We start from the raw sequence: 21066 nt of genomic DNA on the forward strand, positions 1-21066 counted from the left end.
GGAGCCGCAGGCGGCGCGGCGGGCTTGGGAACCGGGCGGATTTGCTGGCGGGCTGCAGATGCGCGAATTGGCCGCAGCCACGGGCGGGGTGGCGGTGCACAATGACGTGGCGTACCGCCACACATCGCACTTTGTTGTCGCTGCTGTGGCTGGAGTGGCGCGCCCGATGAGGCAAGTCCCGCGCTAGTCCTGGATGGGCAGCGCAAATCGCGGGCAGCAGCGGTACGCTAGCGTCAAGTGCGGTGGCGCGTGCCGCTCATGCCTTATTCGTCACGCCGCGTGTTGGGACAAGCTCCCAGATACGAGGCGGAGCTGGTCGGCAGATGGCCGATGGAAGGTTCTTCGATAAGGTGAGTAATGCTCTCAGAGTGTATATAAATCACACACCCCCTCTTCTGGACGCCCATCATAGGACTATCTTCTATTCCCACAACATGCAGATTTTTGTGAAGACACTCACCGGCAAGACTATCACCCTCGAGGTGGAGTCGTCGGACACCATCGACAACGTCAAGTCGAAGATTCAGGACAAGGAGGGTATTCCTCCGGACCAGCAGCGTCTCATCTTCGCTGGCAAGCAGCTTGAGGATGGCCGCACTCTGTCGGACTACAACATCCAGAAGGAGTCGACCCTGCACCTTGTGCTCCGCCTGCGTGGCGGCATGCAGATCTTCGTCAAGACCCTGACCGGCAAGACTATCACTCTTGAGGTCGAGTCGTCTGACACTATCGACAACGTCAAGTCGAAGATCCAGGACAAGGAGGGTATCCCTCCGGACCAGCAGCGTCTTATCTTTGCTGGTAAGCAGCTCGAGGACGGCCGTACTCTGTCGGACTACAACATCCAGAAGGAGTCGACCCTGCACCTTGTCCTGCGTCTGCGTGGTGGCATGCAGATTTTCGTCAAGACTCTTACTGGCAAGACTATCACTCTTGAGGTCGAGTCGTCGGACACTATCGACAACGTCAAGTCGAAGATCCAGGACAAGGAGGGCATTCCTCCGGACCAGCAGCGTCTGATTTTCGCTGGCAAGCAGCTGGAGGATGGCCGCACCCTGTCGGACTACAACATTCAGAAGGAGTCGACTCTGCACCTCGTCCTGCGTCTGCGCGGTGGCATGCAGATTTTCGTCAAGACTCTGACTGGCAAGACCATTACTCTCGAGGTCGAGTCGTCGGACACCATTGACAACGTCAAGTCGAAGATCCAGGACAAGGAGGGAATTCCTCCGGACCAGCAGCGTCTGATTTTCGCTGGAAAGCAGCTGGAGGACGGCCGTACTCTGTCGGACTACAACATCCAGAAGGAGTCCACTCTTCACCTCGTGCTCCGCCTGCGTGGTGGCATGCAGATCTTCGTCAAGACCCTGACCGGCAAGACTATCACTCTTGAGGTCGAGTCGTCTGACACCATCGACAACGTCAAGTCGAAGATTCAGGACAAGGAGGGCATTCCTCCGGACCAGCAGCGTCTCATCTTCGCTGGCAAGCAGCTTGAGGATGGTCGCACGCTCTCGGACTACAACATCCAGAAGGAGTCTACTCTCCACCTGGTTCTCCGTCTCCGTGGTGGCATGCAGATTTTCGTCAAGACCCTGACCGGTAAGACTATCACCCTGGAGGTGGAGTCGTCGGACACCATCGACAACGTCAAGTCGAAGATTCAGGACAAGGAGGGAATTCCTCCGGACCAGCAGCGTCTTATCTTTGCTGGTAAGCAGCTCGAGGACGGACGCACTCTGTCGGACTACAACATCCAGAAGGAGTCGACCCTGCACCTCGTCCTGCGTCTCCGTGGCGGCTTTTAAATTTGTGTGATTAGTATTAGTGGACATGTATAACGTCTGGGAACGGATATTAGTGAATTGACAAGTCTTTCTGGGAACTCTAAGTAAACACTAGATGAAACGTGCGTAAACACATGCGTGGCCTTATGCGTAAACACCTCAGGGTACCTAGTCTGTGATTTCCAGAGCGCTCGGTTCGGCCAGCTATGACCGGACCGTTGGAATCATGGTTGAATACTCGCGTAGACGCGTACGCTGCGTCCATCTGCGGAACTAGCCAGGGGGATTTTACCGCACCAAAACACCGGAGCTTACCGAATTCCCGCAGCCACCCCGAGGTGTGACAGCGAGCCCTGACCCGCGTCTAGGCCCAATCTACGAGTGCACCACCAAAATGACGTGAGTTTAGTTTCAAAAAGAATTGACTATGAAGCGCCCATTAATACACAGCATATTAAACCATTACATAAACAGCGACAAAATTATAGAAAGCGGCAGGGCCAAGTGATCTTTGGAGCGGTAAAATTACATAATAATCGACGGCTTGTCAATGTTCGCGCTGACAGTCTTGTGCGGCAGGATGGAGGCACCGTTGACGTAGACCTCGTCGGCGATGGTAACGTCGTCGCCAGTGACGGTGACGTTCTCGACGCGGGCCCAGCGGCCAACAGTCGAGTTCCAGCCAATGATGGCCGACTTGACCCAGGCGTGGTCGCGGATGCGCGAGCCCTGGAGGACAACCGAGCGCTGGATGCGGACACCGTCGCCAATGACAACGTTGGGGCCAATGGTCACGTTCGGACCAATGTGGCAACCCTTGCCGATCTTGGCCGAGGGGTCAATCAGGACGTTGCCGCCACGGACGTACTCCTCAGTCAGGGGAGCCAGAGCCTTCGAGCCCTTCTTGGCCAGCGAGGTCAGGTAGAGGCAGGTGCCCGACAGGAAGTCCTTGGGCTGACCAACGTCCATCCAGTAGCCCTCGAGGTCGAACGAGTAGAGCGAGCCCTTCTTGGCCAGGGCCGGGAAGGTCTCCTTCTCAATCGAGGTCGGGCGCATCTCAATGATGTCGATGACCGACGGGCTCAGGATGTAGATGCCAGCGTTAATGCGGTTACCAACAAACTCAACCGGCTTCTCGACGAAGCGGTCGATCTTCTGGCTGTTCGGGTGGTGGACAATGACACCGTACTTCGAGGGCTCCTCGACCTTGGTGGCGACGATAGTAGCCTCGGCGTTGTTCGCCTTGTGGAACTCAGCCAGCTCAGCGAAGGGGTAGTCGCAGATGATGTCCGAGTTCAGGACGAAGAACGGCGAGTCGTCCTTCTTCAGGACCTTCTCAGCGAGCTTGAGCGGGCCAGCCGTACCCAGAGGCTCGGTCTCGACCGAGAAAGTGATCGAGATGCCGTACTCCTCCTCGTACTTCTTAAGAGCGTTGACCATGATCTCCGGGCGGTAGTTAACCGCAAGGACAATGTCCGTGACGCCAGCGGCCGCCAGCGACTCGACCTGGTGCAGGATCATGGGCTTGTTGCCGAACTTACGTCAGCACTGTGGCTCCGGGTGGCCACTTACCTCGACCAGCGGCTTGGGCAGAGTCAGCGTCAGGGGGCGCAGACGCGTGCCGTAGCCACCAACAAGAATCAGTCCCTTCATTGTGTAGAGAAGAAGTAGTGAGAGAGAATTGAGTAGACGCGTTCACACTCGGCTTTGGAGTCAAAGAGAAAGAGAGGGGGCGGGCCACCATATGTTTAAATACACGCCCGCGACCACTTTTTTCGGGCACGCCAACCTACCAAAACTCTCTGTCCGCGCCGCCAAAAGACGAAGGAGAGTCAAATGAACACCAAACTTAGGAATGCGGAAGGGAGACGAAGCGCTCGCCGTGCTGCCAATCAGCACGCTTAGCCACATATGGCCCAAGTGGGTATGGCTGCACAGATCGGGCGGCGGGCCCAACGCACTGTTGCCGCTTTGGGACTAGCGTAGATGTCGATAAAGGATGCTGCACTTTGGCCACACGTGTGTGTCTGCCGAGCCGACGCCGTACAACCGCATCCAGGGCCGGTCGCCACTGGCGCATGGTCCGAGAATTGGCTGCCACTCTCTGGCTCGCGCGAGAGGGGCTGCCAAACGCGCGGACGGGGCTGCGTTCGCCGCGTGCGTGACTGGGGGCAACCGCGTGGCGCGGTCCCGATTTACTGCGGCTGCCTCTACCGCAGGCCGCAGGTGCGGCACAGTCCCGCGCGCGAGCGCCTGAGCGACCGCGGTGGGCGCCGCAGTGGCGCGGGCTCCGATGCGGGCGCCGAACAGCAGCGGTGTACGGCACGCCGTGCGGACGCCAGCGCAAGGCGCGGCGCGAGCTGCAGCGCGGTGCACGGAGGGGCGTGGTCGATCGCGGCGGCCGCGGCGGCCAGAGCGGCCGGACGCAACGGGCGGACGCGGTAAAGGCGCGTTGCAGCAACATACGTAGCGGCCATCGCGGCCGCGGACGGCCTGGCGCCAGTGGTAGAGGACCGCGGGGGGAATGGCCGCGCAGCCTGCCGCGCGCCCGTGCTGCGCCGCGACCGCGACCGCGACCGCGACCGCGCCGACGCGGCCGCGGCGGCATGCACCGCGTCGCGTAGCCCGCCGCAGGCTGCCGCGGCCGCACACCTGCGTCGGGCTAGCGCCGCCGCTTGGAGCCGGCGGCTAGGCCGTCCGCCGGCGGCGACGGTTTAGCGTGCCTGCTCTAGGCGCAGGCGCCAACGCGCGCGCCAGTCCAGGGCGGCGCGGCCGGCGGACGGTTGGCCGGCGTGGGGAGGCGTTTGCGACCACCGGCGGGCGGCGGCGGGCACCTGGCGGGGCGTCCGGTGGCCTCGCCGGCGACTGCCGACACCTGTCGCGAGCCGACACGGCCTGCCCGGTACCGCCTCCGCTGCCCTGGATGCTGAAACGAGCGCGGCTGACCGGGCGCAGCTGGTCAAAACGCGCTACGTGGCGCTAGCCAGGCAGGCCCGATCCGGTGGTCGGCTAGCTGGTTTCGTGCCAACGCACGCTTCGGGCACCTACACAGCTGCAGCCGGCACCGGCGCAGGGCTCTATGGTGTGCAGCCCGCCTATTTTTACCGCAGCCTAGTCGTCTTGGGTGCTGCCGCAGTATGGAACCATGCGGGTTTCACTGCCGGCGCGTAGCGCAGACCCGAAGCCTCACACACTAGGGCCGGCCAGCGGCCACGCCGGACCAGCCGAGAGAGTCGTGGTGATCGGCGCGGCCGTTGCGCCAGAGGACCGGGTCGCGCGCCGCACGGCGCCAAGCGCGCGGGCGTCGCCGGTATGCACTAGGCCACTTGCGCGGGATATTGCGACGCGAGGTCCGCCCTGACGGATCGGCCAATGCCGCGCGACGGCAGGCACCGTGCGCAGGCCTGGACGCCTGGCAGCCGGAGCCGGCTGGAGGCAGGCCAGAGCGACGCCGCGGAGTGGCGGCCAGGACGGCGCGCCCAAACGGACGCACGCGGCCGCCGCGCACAGGAACAAGCGCGGTGCCCATTTAGGACGGATGCGGCGCCATTTGCCGTGCGGTGCAGCAGATGGGCCACGGCGGCCGACGGCGCGCAGGGTGGGGCGTAAGCGTGCGCGGCAGGACGGCTGCAGCCATAAGCGCCCAGACCATCGGACTGTGTTCGCGGCGAAACTACGCTACGCATGGGCTTTGTGGTGGCAGGTCTCTATACGTCTTGCCATTTGCGCCACGCGCTACACGTGACGCTTGCCGCAGAACTGTCGCGCCGCGCGTCTTTTATCCTGCCTACCCCCGACACACACACATAGCAGTCACACCAGCCCTATCTCTACGCGCTCAAAGCCCTAACCGTCCCGCCTGGCCTTGCACCGCCGTACACACACACTTACAAGACATCTCCAATTTGCTTAGTCCTTACTCTCTCCACCATCCCACCAGCAACAGCACTCACGATGAGAACCGAAATCGACTCATTCTCTGGCAACAGAATCTACCCCGGCCGGGTACGTATGCGCAGATCGCGCGCTCTCGAAGCTGGTTGCTAACAGTCCCAGGGTAAGCTCTTCGTCCGTGGCGACTCGAAGGTCTTCCGCTTCGTGTCGTCGAAGACCGCGTCGCTCTTCATGCAGCGCAAGAACCCCCGCAGAATCTCGTGGACCGTTCTCTACCGTCGTATGCACAAGAAGGGAATCACCGAGGACGCCGCCAAGAAGCGCAGCCGCCGCACGGTCAAGCACCAGCGTGCCATTGTCGGTGCTTCGCTCGACGTCATCCGTGAGAAGCGCTCCATCCGTCCCGAGGCCCGCAAGGCTGCCCGCGAGGAGTCGATTCAGGCCGCCAAGACCAAGAAGAAGGCCGACGAGTCCCTGAAGAAGGCTGAGAAGGCCAAGAGCGCTGCGAAGGGTGGTGCCAAGATGAGCAAGCAGCAGATGAAGGGCGCTGCCCCCAAGGTCAAGGCTCAGTCCCGCTAAATGTAACAAAAGTTCCACTACATTCATGTTTGTTATATATAGTTAATCGAGATTTTGTCAATCAACATTGATCTGATCTCGACCGCGGCGGCGTGATCCGCAGGCGCGACGCATTGGCTGGACGGCCGGCAGCGCGCTCGTCGTAGCTCTGTAGACACGCGGACGTGCCGGCCGCCCGTGCGCGTGACGTCGCGTGCCGGTTCGGGTGCCAGGCGGTGTTGCGGCGCCGCGCCGGCTGAGCCGCGTGAGCCGCATGAGCCGCACGCCCTGGGAACCCACCCGGCATAACCGTCACGCTGTCGCTTGACCTAACGGCCAAGCCCTGGCCGCCAAACGCCCGCCCTGGGACTATATATAAAACCTCTGCATTTTTTCTCTTCTTTTTTCTCAACCGATCCTGGCTATCCCCGACCGCTCGACATCTCGCTAGGTGTTCGCAGCATATCCACGGGCATCGCATCACACGGTCGCGATCGCCCGCACGCCCGGTAACGTATGTGCTTCCTTCCGTGTGCGGACGCAGACACGGCCCCGGTCCACCCGGCGGCCGTGATTATGATGACTAGAGTGCATTTGGCTCGAGACTGTTTCAGTCGGTGTGGAAAATATCTAGCTACCTTTTTATTTCTTCTGATCCTCTGCGTTCGCACACGCCCTCGCGGCTGTGTGCGGTACTGACTGCTCTAGCGGGATCCTGCGATTACGGCCACGGAGTCTGTTGAGTATTCTTCACCATGGGGTAGAGCCTTTTCTTTCTTGCCTTTGGCGCGTCGTGCCGGCGGCCGGCCCGCGGCCGGCGCGCGCGTAGTCGCAGTAGTTTCCAAGTCAGATAGTAATAATACTTTTTTTGTTTAGTGTGCCAGCGCTTTTCCGATGGCTGTCCAAGAAGTACCCCCAAATCGTGACCTCGGTGATTGAGGAGCCCACGCGGACGATCGATGGCGTCGAGTACCCGGCCGAGTACTCGCGGCCGAACCCGAACGGCGAGCTCGACAACCTCTACCTGGACATGAACGGCATCGTGCACCCGTGTGCGCACCCGGAGAACCGGCCCGCGCCCGAGACCGAGGACGACATGATGCTCGAGGTGTTCAAGTACACGGACCGCGTCGTGTCGATGGCGCGGCCGCGCAAGATCCTGATGATCGCGGTCGACGGTGTCGCGCCGCGCGCCAAGATGAACCAGCAGCGCTCGCGCCGGTTCCGCTCGGCGCGCGACGCCAAGGAGAAGGACGAGGAGCTCATGCGCAAGCAGAGCGAGTCCGAGGCCCGCGGCATGGTCATCGACGACAGCATCCGCGGCAAGAAGGCGTGGGACACGAACGTGATCACGCCGGGAACGCCGTTCATGGACAAGCTCGCGGCCGCCATCCGCTACTGGACGATCTACAAGCTCAACACGGACCCGGGCTGGAAGGACGTCAAGGTCATTGTGTCGGACGCCTCCGTGCCCGGCGAGGGCGAGCACAAGATCATGGAGTTCATCCGCAGCCAGCGCATGAGCCCGCACCACGACCCCAACACGTCGCACGCGATCTACGGCCTGGACGCGGACCTGATCATGCTCGGCCTGGCCACGCACGAGCCCAACTTCCGCGTGCTGCGCGAGGACGTGTTTGCGCAGGAGCGCGGCCCGCGGCCGTGCCGCATCTGCGGCCAGGTCGGCCACATGGCCGCCGTCTGCACCGGCGAGGCCAAGGTCAAGAGCGGCCAGTACGACGAGAAGGGCGTCGTGCCCGACAAGAAGCCGTTCATCTGGCTGCACGTCAACATCCTGCGCGAGTACCTGGACGCCGAGCTCAAGGTGCCGCGGCTGCCGTTCAAGTTCGACCTCGAGCGCGCGATCGACGACTGGGTGTTTATGTGCTTCTTCGTCGGCAACGACTTTCTGCCGCACCTGCCGTGCCTGGAGGTGCGCGAGAACGGCATCGACATCCTGATCAACATCTGGAAGCGCACGCTGCCGGCCATGGGCAACTTCATGACGACCGACGGCTCGGTCAACAAGGAGTGCGTGCAGCACCTGTTCAACGGCCTGGCCGCGCAGGAGGACGGCATCTTCCGCCGGCGGCGCGAGCAGGAGCGCCGCCGCGAGGTCAACGAGAAGCGCCGCGGCAAGGACCAGGCCGAGAGCTACGTGCGCAACCTACCGGTGGTCAAGCGCAGCCAGGTCGACATCGGCCCGAAGGAGCTCCCGAACTCGATCCCGCTGTTCACGCCGCAGGGCAGGTCGGCCGGCGCCGGCAGCCGCGGCAGCGAGCCGGTGGACGCGGACGCGTCGACCCGGACGCTGGCCGCGACCGCCAACAAGAGCGCGGCCGCGTTCCTGAAGGCGCAGATGCTCGCGCGCGGCGACGCGCCGCCGGCGACGCCGGCCCTGACCGAGGCCAGCACGGCGCCGTCCGAGGGCGCGCCGTCGCCGCCGGCGCTCGGCGACGCGGCCGCTGCCGCCGCCGACGCAGACGCGGACGCCGCGGACGGCAAGCGCAAGCAGGACGCCGTCGACGGCGCCGACGACCCCGAGGCCAAGCGCCGCCGCCCCGACGAGCCGGCCGGCCCGGCCAACGACGACGACGACGACGACGACAGCCCCGAGGGCGACACCGTCCGGCTCTGGGAGCCCGGCTACAAGGAGCGGTACTACCAGCAGAAGTTCCACGCTCCCAAGAACGACACGGCCATCCGCCGCAAGGTCGTCGAGGCCTACATCGAGGGCGTCTGCTGGGTCCTGCTGTACTACTACCAGGGCTGCCCGTCGTGGACGTGGTACTACCCGTACCACTACGCGCCTTTTGCGTCGGACTTTGTCGACATCGCGTCCATCGACGTGCACTTCGATCTCGGCGAGCCCTTCCGGCCGTTCGAGCAGCTCATGGGCGTGCTCCCCGCCGCGTCCGCCCACACCCTCCCGGCGATCTTCCGGCCGCTGATGACGGACGAGGACTCGGAGATCAGCGACTTCTACCCGGAGCACTTTGAGATCGACCTCAACGGCAAGAAGATGTCGTGGCAGGGCGTGGCGCTGCTGCCGTTCATCGACGAGCACCGGCTGCTGGCCGCCGTGCGGCCCAAGTATACCGAGCTCAGCGAGGCCGACACGCTCCGCAACACCAACGGCCACGAGATCCTGTACGTGGCCGACGGCAACCCGCTCTACAACGACCTGGCCCTGAACCTGTACTCCAAGAAGCGGCGGGACGAGGCCGCGGCCGGCCACCGGCTCAACCCGAAGCTCAGCCAGGGCCTGTTTGGCTGGGCCGCGCCGGACGCGAGCTGCATCCCCAACAGCACGGTGCCGTTTCCGCTGGATGCGCCCGACAACGACCTGCAGATGGGCGACATCTACGGCGACCGGTCGCTGTCGGTCGTGTACGCGATGCCCAAGAGCAAGCACGTGCACAAGTCCATGCTGCTGCCGGGCTACAAGCAGCCGCCCAAGACCATCACCGAGTTCACGCCGCGCGGTGGCCGGGGCGGGTTCGGCGGCGGCCGTGGCCGCGGCGGCTTTGGCGGCGACAGCTACGGCCGCGGCGGCCGCGACGGCGGCTTTGGCGGCCGTGACGGCTTCAACGGCCGCGACGGCGGCTTCAACGGCCGCGACGGCGGCTTCAACGGCCGCGACAACAACGGCCGCGACAACGGCCGCGGCAACTACGGCCGCGGCGGCTTCCGCGGCCGCCGCTACTAGCCAGGACATTGTCAGAGTCTTTGTATATACATAACGAACGTCTATGGGGCGCCGGCCGCGCCGACCCGCGGAGCAGCGGGCCCGGCGCGGCTAGCTCGGCCACTCGAGCGGGTCGTGCTCCGTGGCCGGCGTGTCTGAGTAGTTGTGGTGTTCGACGCAGCCCGCGCAGTGGCACTCGCCGACGCACGCGCACGTGCCGCCGGGCACGGCGCACGCCGCGGCCAGGTAGACCGAGAACAGCGAGTCGGCGTCGGCGTACGCCGGCACCGGCGCCGCCAGCTCCGGCAGCGCCAGCGTGCCGTACGGCGCCGCCGCCGGGTGCGTCAGCTCGTGCAGACTCGGCGTCTCGGCGACCACGCCCGTCCGCGAGCTGTACCGGTACAGGCCGCGCATCTGCGCTGCGCTCAGCGTGAACGGCGTCTCGCTCGCGAAAATCGGCTGCGGCCCAACGGACGCCGGCGCCGGCGCGGCCTCCACGCCGGCCAGGTACCGCTCGAGCGAGTACAGCGCGTCGTCGTACGCGCTGTCCGACGCCGGCTCGACCGCGACCGTGTCGTCGACGGCCTCGACCGGCGACGACGTCACGTCCGCGGCCGTGTAGTGCCGCACCGGCTGCACGATCGCCGCGCCGTCCGTGCCGGGGTTGACCACGATCGACCGCAGCTTGACTGCCGGGCGCTCGGCGGCGCCGGCCCCGCCGGCGGTGCGCTTGCGCGACCCGCAGCACCCGCCGGCCTCGGGTTCGGCCGCGGGCTCGGCCAGCGGCTCGGCCCGCGCCCGCGCGCCGTGCTCGTGGCACCCGCCGGCCGCCAGCGCCCGCATGTCGACCGGCGCCGGCGACGCGCCCTCGATCTTGAGCCCGCCCGCGGATGTGTCCACAATCGTCCGGCGCCCGCCCGTCCGCAGATGGTGCTCGTGTTGCCCGCCTGCCGTCAGCGCCGCGCCCGCACCGGCTTACCCTTGGGCAGGATGATGGCGGCCACGCCGCACTCGCAGCTGCCGTCCGGCAGCACCGCCAGCCGGTGGTTACAGTCCGACACCGGCCGGCCGCGCTTGCGCACCTGGACCAGCGGCCGGTTCGTGTGTTTGCATGTCGACGAACGGTGCCCTCGTATGCACCGGATGCTGCTGTCAGCTCGCCCGCAGACGCACTTACCACGCGTACTTCTCGCCGTCTACCAGCAGCATCCTGCTTGCTTGTCGTCGCGGCGTGTGCTCTGACCGTGGGCCGAGCAATTTTTCTCTGTTTACCCGGCTGCTCCACTGCGCGCGTCACGTGTTCCACGTGCGGCTCATCTTATCTGATGCCGCTCGTATCGCGACTCAGTCGCGTGGCGGTGCGGAGGCGGTGCACACGGCGGTGCAACGAGTCTGCCGGCGGTGCAACGAGCCCGCCGGCGTGCGACGAGCCCGCGGCGCCGGCCCCGGGCGGCTGCCGTGCTCAGCGGGCCGCCGACTCGGTGGCCTACGCACGGCGCAAACACGCGGCAGCTCTCGCGCGGCCGCGCGCCTGCCCGCCGGGCAGCCACCCTCGACGGAGTCGCCGCCGCAGGCTCGCTGCACCGCCGACGCGCACCGCCAGACTCGCACCGCCGACTGCATATAGCCGCAGGTACCTGCGTGGGCGAGCCACCCGCGCCACGCCCAACAAACGCTCATATTTGCTCGTCTGCTGGCTCCAGCGCAGCGGTAGCCGCGGTCCGGAGCGGCCGGCGTCGCGCGTCGGCTGGAGCGCCGGCGTCATGCCGGTCGTCCGGCGTGTTTGTGTAACGTCGTAGCCGACGGGTATGGGCGGGTACCATCGGTGCAGGTGAATCGCCATGTTGTGTAGTTAGGCGGCCGCCCCCGTCCTCCCGCACGTCCACCGCCGCTCTCGTCGCCAGTCTGGCGAGATCCTGAGGGCTCGGCGGCTCTGGGCGACCAGCTCGCGACGGGGGCCGGCCGCGCGCGGAGCCCTCGGCCAGCGGAGGCGCGGGCGCGACGCGCCGCACGCGGTGCGGCGGCACACGTGACCGCGCCCTTTTCTCTCGTCGCCGGCTCTGCAAGCTTCCATCCGTGATGCGTCTGCTGGCCCTCGTTCTGGGCGCGACACTGGCGGCCGCGCCCGCGGCCGCCCTGTTTTCGGACGAAGCTTACTCGATTGATTGGCATGTGCCCCAGATCGGCGCACTGGACGCTGCCCGGACCGTGCTCGACGCAGAAAACACGGTGACGATGACCGAGGCCAACGTCCTGGCCGGCCTCGACTCGCGCACCGGCGCCGTGCGCTGGCGGCTGCCGCCGGCCTGCGCCGACGGCGACCGCTTTGTCGAGCGCCTGGGCCTGGACCGCGTCGTCGTGGCGACGACGTGCGCCGGCCGCGGCCGCGTGGCCGCCGTCGACGCGGCCACCGGCTACGTGCAGTGGGAGGCGGCGGTCGGGCCCGTCGCGGCGGTCGAGGCCACGGGCGAGGCCGTCTACGTCGGCACGGCCGCCGGCGACGTTGTCCGGCTCGACCCCGCGACCGGCGCGGCCGCCTGGACGGCGGCCGCCGGCGCGCGCGTGCACGGCCTGGCCGCGCTCAAGCCCGGCGGCGTCGCGGCCGTCACCGCGCCCGGCGACGACCTCGAGTACGTGTTCTTCGAGCCGGCGACCGGCGCCGAGCGCTCGCGCGGCGCCATTGCCGTCGGCGCCCGCGCGGCCGGCCCGGTGGCCCACATCCGGCTGCCGGTCGTCGACCACGCGTTCGTGCCCTACACCAAGGCCAACCGGCTGTTTGTGGCCCGGCTGGATGCCGCGTCGGCCGGCGTCGGCCACACCAACGTCTCGCCGCCGCCGACCGCCGGCCCGTTCGCGTCCTACACGCTCGAGGCCTCGTCCGTGCACCCCTACCTGGCCATCACCTTTGCCTCCCCGGCCGGCCGCTGGACCGAGACCTGGGGCGTCCACGGCGAGACCGGCGCGCTCGAGCGGCTGGCGGCGGTGCCCGTGCCGGCCGGCGCGGCCGTGGCCGTGGCCGCGCACGCGCTCGTCCACGTGGTCGACGGCCGCGTCGACGTCTACGCGGTGCCGCCCCAGGCCGGCGACGCGGTCAAGATCGCGTCCGAGCCGCTGGCGCTGTCGGCGCCGCTCGTGGGCCTGCGGTGCGCGCACCTGGCGCCGCGGACCAAGCGCGAGCTGCTGACGCCGCTGCCGACGTGCCTGCTGACGCTGGCCTCGCACGAGGCCGTGGCGATCGAGGAGGGCGCCAACGTTGTCTGGCGCAGCGACCAGTCGCTGGCCGCCGTGGTCGACGTCGCGGTGGTCGACCTGCCCGAGCCTGGCGCCGACGCCGTGGCCGAGACCCCGGCGGCGCCGCTGGCCGCGTTCGCGGCGCGCGTGGCCCGCCACGCGCACGACCTGCGCGGCCTGCCGGCGGCCGTGGCCGCCTTCGCGCGCCGCTTCCTGTCCGGCGCCTACGACGACATCCCGGCCGTGGCCAACTCCACCGCCGGCGACACTTTCGGCTTCCGCAAGTTCCTCGTGCTGGCGACCGCGTCCGGCGCGGTCGTCGCGCTCGACACGGCCCACGGCGGTGCCGAGGCCTGGCGTCTGCCGGCCGTGGCCGCGCCCGGCCAGGCCGTCGCGCTGCTGCCGTCGGCCGACGCGCACGTGTACTCGCTCGTGCTGGCCTCTGGCGAGACCGTCGCCGTCGACGTCTTCGCCGGGGCCGTGCTCGGCGCCGGCCCGGCGTTCGGCGCCGGCCCGGTCGAGGCCGTCGTCCGCTTTGCCGCCGGCAACGAGTCCTACACGGCCGCGTGGGTCGGCGGCGCGACGCCGGCGCTGGCGTTCCTCCCCGGCACGGCGCCGGCCGCGCCGGCGCACTTTGTCCGGCCCCACGGCGCCGGCGTGCGCGGCTACGTCTACGACGGCGCGCTCACCGCCGCGTGGACGTTCGAGCCGCCGTCCGGCGCCGTCGTGGCCACGGCCGCCCGCCACCCGGACGACCCCACGGTCTCGATCGGCCGCGTGCTCGGCAACCGCGCCGTGCACTACAAGTACCTGAACCCGAACCTGCTCGCGGTGGCCTCGGTCGACCACGCCACCGCGTCCGCCGCCGTGTTCCTGCTCGACGCCGTCTCCGGCCGCGTCCTGCACGCTGCGTTCCACTCGGACGAGGCCGTCGACACGTCGCTCGGCGTCCAGCTCGTCGTCGGCGAGCACTGGGTCGTCTACTCCTACTACGCCTTCGGCGGCGGCACGCCCGGCGAGAAGGTCGTCGTGCTCGACCTCTACGAGGACGCCGCGCCCAACGTCCGCGCCAAGCCCGCCGCGTTCTCCGCCTTTGACGGCTCGCGGCCGCTGCCCCACGTCCAGGCCGCCGCGTTCCTCTTCCCGGGCCACATCACGGCGCTGGCCGTGTCGCGCTCGCGGTTCGGCATCACGTCGCGCGACGTCGTCGCCACGCTCGCGTCCGGCCAGGTCGTCACGCTGCCCAAGCGGCTGCTCGACGCCCGCCGGCCCGTCGGCCGCGAGCCGTCGGCCGAGGAGCGCGAGGAGGGCGTCTTCAAGTACGACGCCCAGCTCGTCGGCGACGACCGCCGGTTCTACGTGTCGCACCGCCGCGCGCTGGCGCTCCCGCCCGCGCCGGGCGTCGTCACCGCGCCCGCCGCGCTCGAGTCCACCGTCCTCGTCTTCGTCCACGGCCTCGACCTCTTCTTCACGCGGATCACGCCGTCCCAGCCCTTCGACGTGCTCTCCAAGAGCTTCAACAAGGGCCAGCTGCTGCTGACCATCGCCGGCCTCGTCGTGGGCGTGCGCATCACGGGCCCCATGGTCCGCCGCAAGCAGCTCAACGCGCGCTGGGGCGCCTCTCTTTGAAATATACATCACTCGGTCTTCTTGGCCCCGTCGCCGTAGTACAGCCACACGACCACAAACACCAGCCACCCGCCGACGACGGCGCAGATCGACGCCAGGTACACCCACGCGTTCGTGATCTCGAACGACCGCAGGTACTCGTTGTGCGCCGAGTGCCGCACCGTCACCTGCCGCCGCTCCTCGACCGCCGCCAGCCCCGGCCGCCGGTACTCGGTCCGCAGCGTGAAGACGCCGTGCTGGTCCGGCAGCGCGAACCGCGCCACGTAGTTGCGCGCGCCGTCGGCGTCGCCGGCCGGGGCCAGCGTCAGCCGGTAGTACGGGCCCAGCATGACGGCCTCGACCTGCACGTCCGCGGCCGCGAACGGCGCCCACTCGGCCCCGGTCCACTCGCTCAGCGCGATCGTGTACTCGACCTCGTCCTGGATCCGGTAGATCCCGGGGTTGGCCGGCCCGCCCGCCGCCAGCCGGTGGCTGACGCCGGCCGACCGGATCTCGCCGCGCTCCCGGAACGCCCACGCGGCCACGTCCAGCGCCGTCGCCCGGTTGCCGGCTCCGAGCGCCATGGACGCGTCCGAGAACAGCTCGACCGAGCACGCCACCACCGCGCGCGCGTTGTTGCGCGCCTGCAGCCCGGCCACCAGGAACGCCTGGCTGCCGGCCGCAAACGGCTCCGCGGCCGCGCCCGTCTCCTCGACCGTGTCGAACGTGTACCCGGTCGCGCTGCCGCGCAGGATCGGCACCACCTCGGGCCGGTTGCCGAGCGTGGCCGCCGTCCCCCGGTACGCGACCGGGCCGGCTCCGGGCCGCACGACGTGCGTGTTGGCCACCGACTCGGCGCCGAGCGCCACCACCTCGTGCTTCTCGTCCAGCGCCGCGAAATGGTCCACGTAGCTGTGCCCCCGCACCGGAAGGTGGATGTCCAGCTCGCGCGCAAAGTCGCGCAGCGCCGCCGGCACGCCCGTCGCCGACACCGCCACCAGCACGTTGCCGCCGGCGTTGGTGAACTCGACCAGCTTGTCTGCCGCCGTGGCCGCGTCCGCCTTGCCGCTCGCCGCAAACACCACGGCGTGGTCGTACTGCCGCTCGTCGGCGGCCATCAGCGCGCCGGGCGCCATTGCCAGCTCAAACCCGTGGTCTGCGGTCAGCCCTGCTCGCCGCACGCGCGCCCGGCCCCGGCCTACCGCCGCCGCCGCCATCCGCCATCCTACCCTTGAGATCGCCGAAGAACGTGGCAAAGTCCGCCGCGTCGAGGCCCTTGTCCAGGTACACCGCCGTGCGCGATCCGGCCACCGACCGCGCCTCCACCGCGGTCAATCCGGCGAGCGCGGCCACGCCCGCTGCCAATGCAATCCGCAGAGCCCTGATCATGTCTGTTGGCGCTGATCCTGGATTGGTTGTGGTTGTGACTCCGTGGGTTGTCCGTTTTAGTGTCGTGGCCACTTTGACGCGCAAGCTTGCGCCGCACGCCGTGCGGCTCAAATATGCGGAAGCCATCTGCCTGCAGAGCAGCCACCCTCGACGGAGTAGCCGCCGGAAGCTCGCTCGCCACGTGCCCTGACGCCAGTCCGCCGAGGTCTGCTCCAGGCGATTGAGACGGGCACAAGCCGCACGAGGTGCGGCTCAGACCAGCGAGTCGCACCAGGCTGCGCGCGGGACGGTCCGCCACATGTGGCCTGCCCCTTGCGGTTACTCCGTCAATCGAGACGAGCCCTCGCATATAGCCGCTCTTATGTGATCTGAGCCGCTCCTATGTGATCTGAGCCGCTCCTATGTGATCCGAGCCGCTCCTCCGTGATCTGAGCCGCTCCTCGTGATCTGAGCCGCACAGCGTGATCTGAGCCGCACAGCGTGATCTGAGCCGCTCCTACGTGATCTGAGCCGCACAGCGTGTCTTGTGTAACAGTGTGCATTGTCTAAAATACTGTCCGAGGCACCCGCCTCCCGGCGACCGCTTTTCTCGACGGAGCCGCCGCGGAGGCTTGTAGACCTGGGCCGGACGAGCCGCGCGGAGGTTCGTAGACCTCGTCAGGACGAGCCTCCGGCGGCGACTCCGTCGGGCGGCCCTAGGCAAGAGGGTCCATGTGAGCCGCACTGAGTGCGGCTTGATATGCATATAGCCGCATGCCTGAAGAGCTATTACCCTGCAGACAGACGATCGCAGGTGAGCCGCACAACGTGCGGCTTATAACCGCATACAGCCGCCGGAGACTCGTGGTCCTGGACGGGCGAGCCTCCGGCGGCGACTCCGTCGGGGTGGTTCCTGCGGGCAGACGAGCGCATGTGAACCGCACTTCGTGCGCATGAAGCCGCCTGTCCACAAGACCTCGACAGAGTCGCGCTGAGGTCGTCGGATGAGTCGCAGGAACACAGCATATACCGCATATAGCTGCCTGCCCGTAGGGCAGCCACCCTCGACGGAGTCGCCGCCGGAGGCAAGTACACATGGACAAGCCGCCGCCGGCGATGGCGTCAAAGATGCTGCTCTGCGGCCATACAAGTGAGCCGCACATGGTGCGGCTTATGCCCGCATATAACCGCAGGCGCGAAGGAAACCCCTCGACGGAGTCGCCGCCGGAGGCACGTACACGTGGACGAGTCTCCGGCAGGGCCTCCGTCAACAACGCTACCCTGCGGGTAGGCACAACTCATATGAGCCGCCCTTCATGCGGCTTATACCCGCATGTAACCGCATGCCCGAAAAGCAGCCGCCCCCGACGGAGTCGCCGCCGAGGCTCACGCGCAGCACTACGAGCCGCAGTGCGTGTGGCTTGGCGCATGGCAAGGCCGGACAGTGCATTGTCTCTAGCGGATCTAGTCGGTGTCGGAGCCGCTGTCGGAGCCGCTGTCGGAGCCGCTGTCGGAGCCGCTGTCGCTGCCTTCGTCGTCGTCGTCATCGTCGCCATCGTCGTCATCGCCGTCATCGCCGTCGGCGGTGGCCCGCTTGAACGGGTCGACCTGGACGTCGTAGCCCAGCTCGGTGCAGACTGCGGTCAGGTCCGCCAGCGCAGACGGGTTGCAGGCCACAAACAGGGCCGAGGTCTGGGCGGAGAAGAGCGGGACGAGGTAGCGAGCGGTGACGTCGCGCATCTTCTCGACAGTGACGTCGTTGAGCGCGCGCAACATGCGCTCGGTATAGTTCTCGCCCACGTCCATGAGCTCGGTCTGCAGAAACTTGCGGCCGGCCACCGAGAACTTGTTGTACTCGCTCTCGGCGGTCATGCGCACGACCGACGACACGGCCGACTCGACCAGAAGCCGCTCAAACGGGGTGGAACCGTCCGCAAAGCCCTCGACGATGCGCTTGCCCTCGGCCAGCGCCTTGGCGGCGTCGGCCGCGCTGTCGACCGAGAACGACACCAGGCCGCTCTCGGGCGAGAAGCCGGCCGAGGCCCCGTAGGCGTAGCCGTTGCCGCGGATGCCGCGCCAGAACGGGCCCTCAACGGCCTCGAGGTACGACACGACCACGTCCAACGCCGGCTCGTCCTCGTGCACGAACCGGTCGAAGCCCTCGGCGACGACCATGGCGCTGCTGGACTCGGTGGCCGGGACGGCCGAGAGCACGGCGCGTCCAAAGCCGCCAGCCAGCCGGCGCGCGCTGCTCACAGGCACCGGGACCACGCTGGCCGGGCGGCCGCCCTGCTCGAACGAGGCCCACACGGCCGCCGGCTTGTCGAGCCGGCCGACGTCGCCGTTGACAAAGACGCGCATGTTCTCGGTGCGGAACAGCGCACCGCGGACGGTCTCCAGCCGGGCCACCACGGCCGCCGGCTCGGTCGCCAGCTCGGCCTGCAGCGCGCGCCACACGCCCTCGTTGGCCAGCGTTTCCAGGCCGCGACGCACGCTCGTGTCGGCAAACATGGTGCGCACGTACGCGGACCAGTTCACGGACGAGCCACTGCGGGCCACGTCTGCCAGGCCGTTCACGATCCGGTCGAGAGCGACCTTGATCCGTGCCGGCTCGTACACGCTGTCCCAGAACAGCCGGCGCAGCCACTCAACCGCGGTGCCGTACTTGGCCGGCTCGACCTGCAGCTGCAGCGTCAACATCTCGTGGAACGTGCCGAAGCTGTCGGTCGCCCGCGTCGACACCGTGTCGTCCTGCAGCTGGCGCACGACGTCCTCGTACTCCAGCCGGGTGCCGTCCGCCAGCGTGACCGCGTTCGAGAAGAACATCTTGAGCACCAGCTTGACCAGCGGCAAGTCCGCGGCCGCCAGGCCGTCCACAGCCACGATCACGTTCACAAACACAAAGTTGGACTCGATGTGCTCGACGCGCAGGTGCACCGGCAGACCGCCCGCGACGGTGGCCTCGTCGCGCGCCAGCACATCCTGCGCCGCGCCCGAGTACCGCCGGCGTGCCAGCCCGCCCGCCGCGCTCTCGGTCTTGATGAACCGGATCCGCGCCGGGTCCGGCGCCGGAAACGCCTCCAGCAGCTCGTCCGGGATCTTGCGGTCGTTCTCGGCCTGCGCAGCCTTCAGTCGCGCCGCCAGCGCCGCCAGCCCGTCCGCGCCCAGCTCGTCGCGCCGACGCCGCCGCGCAGCCTTGGCCTGCTTGCGGATGCTGCGCGCCAGCGCGGCCGACGGCCGCGCCAACACCGACACCCGCGGTCGCCCGACGATCCACCGCTCGGCGCACGCGGTCCAGTCCGCCGCCGTCCACGCCAGCAGCTCGTCGTACTCCTTGATGTCCTCGATCACCTTGGCCAGCTCGCTGCCGTCCGCGCGCCCGTACATAAAGTCGCGCGTGACCGACCACGTCAGGCTGAACTCGCTCTGCTCGGCCGACCACAGAAAGTCGCGCATGCCGCGCCGCACGACGCTCGCCATCTGGTCGACGTCGAACGCGCCGTCCGCAAAGTGCGCGCGCACGGCCTCGACCGTCCGCGCCTCGACCTCGCCCAGCGCGTCCGCCTTGACGTCTTTGATCCACACAAAGTGCACCGACCGCAGGAAGTTGTCCTCGTACGAGCTCACCGAGCTCGCGACCGGCGTCGCCGTCTCGACAAACTCCTTGACCAGCAGCGCGATCCGCGAGCCCGTCAGGTACGACATGAGCATGCCCAGCGCCAGCTCCTCCAGTACGTCCGACGCCGGCGGGCCCTGGAACGCCATCAGCACGTGCCCGCTGGTCTCGTCCTCGTCGGGGAACTCGATCGTGTCCACCACGCTCTCGGCCACCAGCGGCGGCGCCGGCGAGTCCACCCACGGCCGCGGCCGCGCGGTCTCGACGGCGGGCAGGCCCTTGTCGAACTCGGCCATGGTCTCGAGCAGCTCGTCCCGGTCGACCGTGCCGGCCACGATCACGCACAGGTTGTCGCTGCGGTACGCGTCCCGGTAGAACTCGCGGATCCGCTCGCTTGTCAGCTTGCGCAGCGAGTTCAGCTGGCCGCCGGTCTCGGACGAGTACCCGCTCCATTCGGGGTACAGCAGCTTGCGCGCGCGCAGCTCTGCCAGCACCTCGGCGTCGTTCTCAAAGCCCTGCATCTCCGAGAACACGACGCCCTGCTCGCGGGCCTCGCCGTCGACGTGGAACACCTCCGTGTAGCACGCGGCCTCGGTCAGCGTCGGGTTGGCCAGATGGTCCAGGTACACGGGCAGGAGCGCGCGGAAGCCCTGCCAGCCGGCCGTCGTGAGCGTGTAAGTGGTCACGTCGGTCTCGGTCGACGCGTTCGTGCTTGAGAACGCGCGGTTGCCGAGCGTGTCGAGCAGGCCCTTGTACGGGTACTGCTTGGAGCCCATGAAGATCAAATGTTCCTGGCGGTCAGCGCATTCTCAGCCGCATGGCGTGCGGCTTATAGCCGCATATAGCCGCGCCGCCCGCACCGCGGCCGCGCTCAGCGCAGCCGCCGCCCGGGCCGCAGCAGGCGCCTGCCACACGCTGCGCCAGGCCTCGCAGCCGGTAGACGGGCAATTGAGCCGCACATCGTGCGGCTCAATTGCCGCGTCCACCCCGCCCGCCGCCTCTCCTGCACCTACCAGAGTGTGCGGACATCCGCTGTCGTCCGCGATCTCGGTCGCCACCGCAAACGAGCCCTCCACCAGCGGCCCCTCGCGCTCGATCAGCACGAGCTGCAGCCCAGTGCGCTCCGACCGCCATTTGGTAACCTCGGTCGGGCAGTACGTCGGCCGCACGGTCACAACCGGCTTGAACACGGTCTGAGCCATCCTGGGTTTCTTGACGCCGGACGCGTCCTCGTCGCTTGGGCGTTTGCTGTCCAATGCTGCGTGATCCTGCGGGGATCTGCCGGTAAGATGTTTGGTAGAAAAGTTTTGACGCAT

General features: G+C 67.7%; 7 protein-coding genes across 7 annotated transcripts; 3 read left to right on the forward strand and 4 right to left on the reverse strand.

Moving 5' to 3' along the window:
* Positions 1-2191: 2191 nt before the first annotated feature.
* Positions 2192-3539, reverse strand: V1510DRAFT_417573 (nucleotide-diphospho-sugar transferase). The gene is made up of 2 exons (XM_066933972.1): positions 3360-3539; positions 2192-3323 (listed from the first exon to the last, which is right to left on the reverse strand). The coding sequence occupies exons 1-2, from the start codon at positions 3438-3440 to the stop codon at positions 2313-2315; spliced, it is 1092 nt and encodes a 363-aa protein (XP_066788802.1). The 5' UTR covers positions 3441-3539; the 3' UTR covers positions 2192-2312.
* Positions 3540-5671: 2132 nt separating this feature from the next.
* V1510DRAFT_394996 (60S ribosomal protein eL24) lies at positions 5672-6331 on the forward strand. Its single transcript, XM_066931858.1, has 2 exons — positions 5672-5792; positions 5844-6331. The coding sequence occupies exons 1-2, from the start codon at positions 5742-5744 to the stop codon at positions 6258-6260; spliced, it is 468 nt and encodes a 155-aa protein (XP_066788803.1). The 5' UTR covers positions 5672-5741; the 3' UTR covers positions 6261-6331.
* A 526-nt stretch (positions 6332-6857) lies between these two features.
* V1510DRAFT_435144 (5-3 exoribonuclease 2) lies at positions 6858-9948 on the forward strand (the record flags this gene model as incomplete). Its single annotated transcript, XM_066935543.1, has 2 exons — positions 6858-6999; positions 7116-9948. Exons 1-2 carry the CDS (start codon positions 6995-6997, stop codon positions 9946-9948), a joined length of 2838 nt encoding a protein of 945 aa, XP_066788804.1. The 5' UTR covers positions 6858-6994.
* Positions 9949-9954: 6 nt separating this feature from the next.
* V1510DRAFT_417583 (copper fist DNA binding domain-containing protein) lies at positions 9955-11304 on the reverse strand. The gene is made up of 3 exons (XM_066933973.1): positions 11105-11304; positions 10907-11073; positions 9955-10874 (listed from the first exon to the last, which is right to left on the reverse strand). Exons 1-3 carry the CDS (start codon positions 11134-11136, stop codon positions 10039-10041), a joined length of 1035 nt encoding a protein of 344 aa, XP_066788805.1. The 5' UTR covers positions 11137-11304; the 3' UTR covers positions 9955-10038.
* Positions 11305-12003: 699 nt separating this feature from the next.
* On the forward strand, positions 12004-14811 carry V1510DRAFT_417585 (uncharacterized protein; the record flags this gene model as incomplete). Its single annotated transcript, XM_066933974.1, has 1 exon — positions 12004-14811. One exon carries the CDS (start codon positions 12007-12009, stop codon positions 14785-14787), a length of 2781 nt encoding a protein of 926 aa, XP_066788806.1. The 3' UTR covers positions 14788-14811.
* Positions 14509-16192, reverse strand: V1510DRAFT_417586 (Dolichyl-diphosphooligosaccharide--protein glycosyltransferase subunit WBP1). The gene is made up of 2 exons (XM_066933975.1): positions 15996-16192; positions 14509-15922 (listed from the first exon to the last, which is right to left on the reverse strand). Exons 1-2 carry the CDS (start codon positions 16153-16155, stop codon positions 14796-14798), a joined length of 1287 nt encoding a protein of 428 aa, XP_066788807.1. The 5' UTR covers positions 16156-16192; the 3' UTR covers positions 14509-14795.
* Positions 16193-17598: 1406 nt separating this feature from the next.
* Positions 17599-20952, reverse strand: V1510DRAFT_365884 (Metalloenzyme, LuxS/M16 peptidase-like protein; the record flags this gene model as incomplete). The annotated part of the gene is made up of 2 exons (XM_066931242.1): positions 17599-20541; positions 20764-20952. The coding sequence occupies 2 exons, from the start codon at positions 20950-20952 to the stop codon at positions 17599-17601; spliced, it is 3132 nt and encodes a 1043-aa protein (XP_066788808.1).
* Positions 20953-21066: the final 114 nt, after the last annotated feature.

This window comes from Dipodascopsis tothii, assembly GCF_038497935.1.
Source record: "Dipodascopsis tothii strain CBS 759.85 unplaced genomic scaffold V1510scaffold_16, whole genome shotgun sequence".
In the NCBI taxonomy this organism is placed as follows: Eukaryota; Fungi; Ascomycota; class Lipomycetes; order Lipomycetales; family Lipomycetaceae; genus Neoaidaea; species Neoaidaea tothii.